Below are 9,043 nucleotides of genomic sequence, written 5' to 3'. Positions count from 1 at the left end.
ACCTCCTAGCCTAGTTACATGCCATGCTGTAAAGTGCCAAGGTCCCAAGCTACCCAACAGCCGACTCGCTGCAAATCAGAACACTAGATATACCAAGGGCTAACAGGTGCACCCACAAAACTGTGCTCTCAATCATTTTGGATGGCAAAATCAGAGACAGTTGAGGAATCGGGGCCATTGAGAGATTTCAGCAATTCCAGTCTGAACAGCATCAGGGAGTGCAGAGTCACATGAAAACAAATGTAAACCTCAGCCAAGGTTGCCTGTGGGGCAAAGGGAGCAGTGTTGTTGGATGAGTGCAGAGGTGTGGATATGGGGTTATTTTGGGTACCTCAGCAGTCCAGGTGCTCCATTCCAACAGCATTTATAGAGGCTCTTGCGTTTCACCAACAGAGACAAGACTATCAGCACGGCCAGCTGCAAAGAGAGCCAATGACAAATAATCAAAACAGTGAAAGTACCTATGAGGGTGCAAACCCCTGGCCCCATCTCTTTAAACTCTGGCCTCATGGGTGGATGTATTGGGATATCAGATACCCATTGAGGTGTGCTGCTGTGCAAGAAGGTGCCAAACAGAGAGATGCTTATAGGTCTAAGTAATAGGGAATCAACAGTGGGCAATAAATCAGTCCCTGCCTGAGAGGGCTTGCAGCTCCCATGTGCAGGTAGGTGAAGCAATAGAATAAAGGGCAGGAACACAGTTTGTGTGTCATGGAATGAACCAAAGAACAAGAAAGGGAGCTAGAGCCTCAGTTGATATACGTCTGTAGCTCCCATTGACTGTACCGGAGCCAGGCTGATTTACACACACGAGCCGAGGATCTGACCCTTATCTACACTCCAGTATTTGAACAGATATAGAACAAAGTGGGTCAATATAGTTTCTTGCCACCCTATTCCTTGTAACCTCTCTTCCTTCCTCCCTCACTCCCGTGGTTTCACCTGAGATGCATTGTCTTTTGTGGTGATAGTCCCGTTTTCAGGACACCAGATTCGTCTCTGTGTTGGGTGGGCCCACTTAGGCCCTAGCATGAATTTCTAATTCTCTCTGTTGAAGAGAAGCATGATCAGTGATTGGGGAACTCCAGAGAGGTCCAGAGGAGTGCCCAGTCATTTGGGTCTTTCTCCCAACTATTCCAAACTTCGGGTAGTGGTGACCAAATGTCATTACCAATTAGTGCCAAGTGAGTGGCCTGGGTGAAGAGTTGTGGGCAAAGAGGATTTCAGTGGAGTTCTAGTGAACAGGCATCTATCTTGCAAAACTACTACCGTTATTGGCATGCTTCTTGGGAACCTCTGAAGAGGGGCCAAAGGCTGAGTGGGACACAGGGAGAAAATTACCCTAAAAGCGACCCCTTGGGCAGCAAGTGGAAACGTGAAGTAAGGGCTGCAGCAGAGCCTCTGTTCTTCTGATAAGCTAGGGACTTTCAGCACCTAAAGAGGTACTTGATTGACAGATCTGCTGAGTTAAACCTCAGGCGCTCATATCACACTCATGAGCACGGCTCACAGATTAAGGCCAGAAGGGCCCTTGATGATCATCTGACCTTCTGCATGGTCCCGGCCAGAGAAGCTCCCCCCGTAATTACTGCCTCAGTGACACAGACGAATGGATGTGACTTCCCTCAGAAGGCTGCACAAACCCCAGCCTCATCCAAAGATGGAATCTCTAAAGATACTTACAGATATAGGAGCCATGCAGGTGTGATAAAGATGGTAGGGGATGGTGGGATCGCAGGCTGGGATAACACTAGGAAACATACTGAAAGAAGAGAAATAAAGCCACTCAAAATATATTCATTATATAAAGGAGGAGTGAAGACTTAGGAAAATCAAATGTAATGACGTGCTGTGCCTAGAGGAGCTCGAGGAGAATTCTGCAGTTGGTGTTCTTCCATCCTCAAGGAGAAAGTATATTTTTTATTCCCCATCGATTGCACTTGTTTCAATATGTTAGCCATGCCTACAAAAAGCTTGCCTTCTGCGGAGCAGCCCAGGAGGATGCTAGGCAGATTTTACATAGTAGTTTAAATATATTCTATTAATGGGAAAGGATATGTATTACAAAAGGAAGAGCAACCAAACGATAGAGGGGCTGGAAGGGCTGATGTATGAGCAAAGATTAAAAGACACTCAATATGCATAGCTTGACTCAGTGACTCAAAGAGACTGATCATCATGTAAAACGTGTTTGACAGGAGTAAATACCACAGCCAGGAAAGAGAAGGGGAATTGTTTAGGGTTGACTAAGGCAAAATAACTAGGAGTAATGGGTTCTAATTAAGCAGAGGAAAGTTTAGATTGAATATAAAGTCAAGTTGCTTAACAACGAGCCCAATCTTGCCAGCACTGAAGTCGATGAGCCTTTTGTCATTGACTTTAATGTGAGCAGGATGGAGTCTGATGGCTGTGAAAGAGGCTGCTGAGGGAGGTAATTAGAGACCTAGTCCTCACTAGTCTGGACAAAGCACTGGGGAATGTTTAGAGGAATGGGGTCAGAGAGGCTAGGTGATGCTCCTAAGGTCCCAGCCAGACTCAATGTCAGAGTCATCGCCAAATGCTGACTCCCAGTCCTATGTTAATTTCATTAGGCAACAGCAGGTGGAGGATTTGAGTAGGGATGGCAACCAAACATTCAGATGTTTGTGAACAATCTGGGGGCACACAGTCTACAATTCAGTATGAGTCGCTCACAAAAGTTCCCAGAGCTGGGACAGAAATACCACAAAATGCACTTGGGGGGCAGGGAGGAAGTGTTTTAAGAACTTTTCCAAACCTTTATAAAGGTTCAGGAAGAGTTTTGGATGAAACCTTGGTTCATGCATCCTTAGTTTTAATGGAATTCTATGTGAGGCTCAAAAGCCTCTTGGTTTGAAAACCATTCCTGCTTCATGTTACATGTCCCACAGGTCCCTTGACTTTGATGTAGCTTCCAGAGAAGAGTTACCCTGGGACAATACCCCATTCTATTGATGTTACCTCTTAACTATAGTTTTATGACACATATATCCAGCCACATTTGAATGTTTAAAGGCCTCTGAAACACAGCCAGGAGTCTAATGGCCCAAGCACAGACCTAGAGACTTAAGTTCTAGACTTGACTGCCACTAGTTTGCCCAGTGACAATGGACAAGTCACTTAATCTCTCCATTGCATCAATTTCCCAATCTGTAAAACAGGGATTGTGCTTCATCACTTTTGTAAGGTGCATTGAAAGCCACATCTGTGCAGCACTCTGTAATGACTATCATCATTATTGATCATCATTTGGTTTTAGATAGCCAGTCAGAAAGCATACCGACCTTCAGCGATCTTGGCTCTTTTCTGTACTGACTGCAGGCAAACCGTAACATATGTACTTGAGTCTTCCCAAGCAGATTTCCATTTGCTCCTGCAGAGCTGGGTTTCAGACTGGGAAGAACCCATATTCTCTGTATTTATTAAGTTGTTCTGAGGTTACCATTAATGCAGTTATAGATACCATAGATGCAGCTCTGGAAGTAGAACTGAAAATCTAAGTCAGATGATGATCAGAGCGTGATAGAGGAACCCCATACTTTAATTAGTGCTAACCACACAGCAAATGTATAAACCTATTATAAAGCAATCATAAAATGCTTCTACAAGCTGTCTGCATTTAAAAACACATTCAACTATTCCTGCTCCCCTTCCCTGCTAACTGCTCTCCTTTGCCATATTTGAAGTCTCCTATCATCTCAGCGTTCCCCACCCCACAGAAGCACCACACACTTTTCATCTGAATGGCTTTTATTTTAAAAGTAAGATAAACAAAAAAGAGCAAACATAAAGTCTCCAAAGAGCAGCGTGTCTCTTCTGTAACAGGCAAAACAACAGCTGGCTGTGCAGTATGAGATGAATTCCTCTTCACCCATAAGCTGCTCAAAACAAGGTCACAAGGCGATGTGAGATATATACCCCACAGCACCCAACACCCTCATAAGCAGTTACAATGGAACAGTCCATCATTAACTCACAATGTAGAGTTAAGGATTGTTCAGCCAAGGAAGTTATTTAACTAGCTGAACATTGCAAATTGTCATACAATAGTAACAGCCTCCACTTATACATGAATTGCCATCTGAGGACTTAAAATCAGCCTACAAAAGGTGGGTCGGAATCATTACCCCATTACAGTGATAGGTAGACTGAGGCACAGAGAGGTAGATTATATTCTGAACATGACAGGACAAGGCAGTGCCCTGGGCACATTGCCTCGATTTCGGAACAAGCAGAGAAAGGACTGACCTGACTGAACTCAAAGACTTTATCCTGAGCCCAGTTCATGTTGGGATAGTTTTGGAAAAGCAGGCAGTATTCGTGTAGTGCAGAGAAGAGCAAGACAGCTTCCTTTATATACCTCTGTCAAGTCTCAGTACTCTGCAGAGCACGTGGTATTAATACTTTCTTCTTTTCTCCCTGCTCACTCACTTTCATGTTCTATGGAGTGTTTCTTGCACATGGGCGAACGTTTAATAATGTTATGCTGACAGGTACTGGTGAGTGCAGGAATCACAAATGTCTTTGAGACAGGATGTGAACGCAGCCTTTAATTAGTGCTAACCACACAGCAAGAGTATAAACTTAGATTAATCTGTCAGGATGAATTAATCAGAAGATTCCCCCTGCCCCATGTAACACAAAAGGAGGTTGTGAACCTGTACAGGAGTTTGGACTGAGTGGGCTAGGGAATTGCTGAGAGGTGTGTGTGTGGACGTGTGTATCTATCTATATACGCACACAAACTGAGACTGGACAAGAACAGAGAGAGAGACAGAGGTAAAAAGCAAGAAAGCCAAGCAGCAGCTGGTGAGCAGAGCATGATCCTGGAAAAAGCTAGAGAGAGCCGTTGGGTCTGTTGGCTAAAGAGGCTTGGGCCTGTAAGCTAAGAAACTGCTCCTTTTGCTCTTGGTACCTCCTGCATTTGGATAAGCTTCATTTGTTCATTCCTTGTACTGAAACAAGACTGCATCAGAGAAAACACCACACTCCATCAATTTCTACTTCCATCTGGAACGTCCCCAGGACGAGGGCCCAGTGTACTAGCATCTGGGCATACACATACTGAGAGATTTTTTATTATGGGACTGTGATGTTGCACCCCATAATGCTTTATGGAAATATACTTATGAAAGTAAATATGACATAACAAGAATATGTTTTATGCTAGATATGCCATGCAACATATCTCTACAAAAGTTATGATCTACTGAATATATTCATCCTATTTGTATGCATGTATCATTTTTGTATTCGAAGTTATGAATATTGGCTGTGTACTTGTTTGATTTTAAGTAACCTTAGTAAAGCATTTGGTCAGCTTCTTTAGAAAGGAATTTCCAAGTTAAGTGCCCAATCAAGAAACGCTTAACAGACAATGGATCTTGGAAGATTCCAATCCACATAAGAAGTCTACCTGAGGACATTCAAGGTAGCATGTGAACAATGGCTGCTACCTATAAGTTGTGAGTCATGCATGGACATGTGACTTGCCCATGTGACTCCAAAACTCCATCTTATAGCTGGGATTCTACACAGGGGGAGGGAGGGGTATCCACCCACAAGAGAAAGTCTATTTAAACCCCTGGGAGACCCCTCCATTTTGTCTTCAGCTGGCTGAAGAGATAGCCTTTCCACCCCCAAAGGTTACCTGAAAGAGACTGGAACAAAGGACAGTAACCACAGTGGTGTGAGTGATTGCTGGACCCAGACTAGAAGGAGACTAGTCTGTAAAAGGAAGCTTACTGGGTGAGGATTTTACCTGTATTCAGTTTTATTACTGTACTAGTCTTAGACTTGCATGTTTTATTTTGCTTGGTAATTCACTTTGTTCTGGCTGTTACTACCTGGAACCACTTAAATCCTATTTTCTTCTATTTAATAAAATCACTTTTTACTTATTAATTAACCCAGGGTATGTATTAATACTGGGGGGGGTGGTGGCAAACAGCTGTTATAGAGGGTGAACAATTTATGAGTTTACTCTGAAAATCTTTATACAGGGTAAAATTGATTTATTTGGGGTTTGGACCCCATTGGGAGCTGGGCATCTGAGTGTTAGAGACAGGAACATTTCTTAAGCTATTTTCACTTAAGCCTGCAGCTGCTGGGGGACATGGTTCAGACCTGGGTCTGGGTTTGCAGCAGGCTAGCATGTCTGGCTCAAACCAGGCAGTTTAGGGTGGGATCTGAGTTACTAAAGATAATTCTTTCCTGGGTGTCTGGCTGGTGAGTCTTGCCCACATGCTCAGGGTTTAGCTGATCACCATATTTGGGGTCGGGAAGGAACTTTCCCCCAGGGCAGATTGGCAGAGGCCCTGGGGAGTTTTCACCTTCCTCTGCAGCGTGGGGCACTGGTCACTGGCTGGAGGATTCTCTGTACCTTGAAATCTTTAAACCACAATTTGAGGACTTCGATAGCTCAGACATAGCATAGGGATTTGTTACAGGAGTGGGTGGGTGAGATTCTGTGGCCTGCGTTGTGCACGAGGTCAGACTAGACCATCATAATGGTCCCTTCTGACCTTAAAGTCTATGATTCTATGATTATTTATCCCTCGATCGGCTAGGTGGTGAGCAAGGCTCAGCCCAGTTTGCCTTCAAGGGCCAGCCGGTCCATGGCACCATCGCTGCTTCAAAGACCCGACAGACAAAGGGTGGAAGGAATTATCCCTATTTTTATAGCTGAGGAGTTGAGCCACCCAGAGATTAAGTGAATGACCCAAGGAGCCTGTGGGAGAGCGAGGATTAGAACTCAGATCGTCTGAGTCCTGGTGCAGTGCCTTAACTATATGTTAAGAGGAAGCCTGATCACCACAAGCATGAGAGTTACATGCCAAGCTAGCAACATCCAGTTTTCTTCCCTAATAATTTCCCCATATGCTTTAGATCAGAACTGGATGCAGTACTTGCCCCAGCCATTCCAGTGAACTAAACTTACACGTTTTAATATGCAAATAACACCCCCAGATTCCAACTGACTAAGCCTCCTCAAAAGGCTTCAAAGAGGCTGAGAAAGGTCTCCATTCTCTTGCAGGAATGGAAGAGAAGCAAAGAGAAAAAGACAGCAGATAGGAAAATGACCAAAAATCAATAGAGGCTTCTACAGGGCCTCAGAATTCCTTGGGCTAGCCTTCTCACAAGGCACAGTCACAAGTGAAGAGAGAACTTCTGCAATAACACTGAACAAACATGGAAAGGAAAAAATTAAACAAAAATCTCCTCCAAGAGTGAATTTTTCTAGTCAAACTAGAATTTAAAGTGCTAGACAACATTGTGGGTTGCCCTTACTTTTATTAGCTTATAAGTACTTTTTGCAATATCAAGACCTCAGACCTTATGGTGATTTCAGCTTGTAGTAAGGTAGTCACCCTGCTCTGGTTAGGAAGGGGTTAAAAGCGGGGCGGGGGGGGGGGGGAGAGACTGGTTGGGTAAACAGCCACAGGTGTGGCCATACCCAATTAGGGTCCAGCTGACCCTGATAAAAGGGCAGGCTGAGGGAGTGAGAGAAGACTCTTGTTCCAGCTGAGGAGCAGAGAGGACCAGGCTGTAGGGCAGGGCAGGGCAGGGCAGGGCAGGGCAGAGGAGCTGAGCTGAGCTGAGCTATAGCCTGGTGAGTCCCCAGGCTGAGGCCTTGCTAAAGGCCAGGGGAGGTACTAGGGCTGCAGGGAGACATCTGTGGCTGGAAAGGCAGCAGGTCCAAACCCCTTTGCTGATTATGCGTGGCCACTTCAGATTGCAGTTTGCCCCTGAGGGAAGGGGCTAAATGAGGACTGGCAATGGTTCACAGAGGCAAGGTGGGTTTAGGGGATTGGGATTCCCCATGGAGGGGAGACCCAGAGTGTGGGGGCACTACTGTGGGGCAGTACCCCAAGGTAAGGGGCACTGGGGTCCGGGAAGGACGTGGGGCTGGAAGTGCTATAAGTGGTGGAGATCAGGAGGAAGCAGGCACTGGTAGGAGGCGCTCCGAGGCTGGAACTGAACTAATTCCTAGATGACCAGCAGGAGGCACCGCGGCAGTGCGTGCCCGCCATGCTACACAGCTGTATAAATAGCAATCAAGTATTTCCCCTAGTATTGCTGAGTTCTGCTTTAAGGTTAAGCACATTGATATGGAGATCAAATGTGCAACAGGAGAAAGGATTTGCTTTCACACACTGATAGCTTTAATGCAATGGGTTGCACCAAACATTCTTGCCTGCCTCCATGACTCATCAGCAGTCCTCTCTTCCAAAGTGTTTAAAATACATGATGCCATCTTAAGATTTTGTTTTATATATTTTATATACTTAAATATAGATTGTTTTGCATCATATTCTATGACCAGCGTTAGTGGGTAGCAAGCAGGTCGACTGCCTGGGACCCCACACCAGAGGGGACCCTGTGAAGCTAAGCTGCTCAGGCTTCAACTTCAGCCCTGTGTAACGAGGCTTGGGGGCCTGGGCTTCAGTCCCATGTGGTGGGGCTTTGGCATTCTATCCTGGGCCCCAGAAAGTCTAATGCTGGCACTGCTTGGCAGACTCTCTTAAACCTGCTCACAGCCCTCCAGGGGGTCCCAGACCCCTTGTTGAGAACCATGGCTTAATTGATACACCATTGGACTGTGACTCGGGAGACCCGAGTTTTACTCCCAGCTCTTCTACTGATTTGTTGAGTTAAATCATTTGACTTCTCTGTACCTCAGTTTTCCCTTCTGTAAAATGGAGGTAAGTTAAATGCTTTGAGCTCTAGGGATAAAAAGCACGTTATCAGAATAAAGTTCATTTGAATGAGTTATTAGACCAGATTTCAATGAGACCACTGAGGGGCTAGGGATTTTTTTGAGTGGTTTGGGCAGGGCAGGAAAGTAAGAATGGCTTTTGGATCAGATTGACAATACTCTGCAAGACTTTCCATTTTAATAAAAATGTTTTGTTTTTTAATGAAAAAAATCAAACAATTTTCTTGGTAAAGATTCTCATTTTATTTTCAAAACCTGAACATTTTTACTGAAGATTTTGGCAAGGTGTGTTTAGACTTTTGATTA

General features: G+C 44.8%; 1 protein-coding gene across 4 annotated transcripts in view; it reads right to left on the bottom strand.

Annotated features, from left to right (window-relative positions):
• STRA6 (signaling receptor and transporter of retinol STRA6) overlaps positions 1-9,043 on the bottom strand; it is a 53,596-nt gene that overhangs the window by 27,956 nt on the left and 16,597 nt on the right. For all 4 annotated transcript variants that reach the window (XM_038419295.2, XM_043493738.1, XM_043493736.1 and 1 more), the window contains 2 exons: positions 1,684-1,762; positions 332-417 (listed from right to left, as the gene is read on the bottom strand). In XM_038419295.2, the coding sequence (XP_038275223.1) occupies positions 332-417; positions 1,684-1,762 (165 nt within the window). The remainder of the gene's footprint in view (positions 1-331; positions 418-1,683; positions 1,763-9,043) is intronic.

The sequence above is a fragment of the Dermochelys coriacea genome, chromosome 10 (assembly GCF_009764565.3).
Source record: "Dermochelys coriacea isolate rDerCor1 chromosome 10, rDerCor1.pri.v4, whole genome shotgun sequence".
NCBI lineage: Eukaryota > Metazoa > Chordata > Testudines > Dermochelyidae > Dermochelys > Dermochelys coriacea.
Note: the sequence above shows the minus strand (reverse complement) of the source record. Positions and strands in the feature narration are given on the sequence as shown.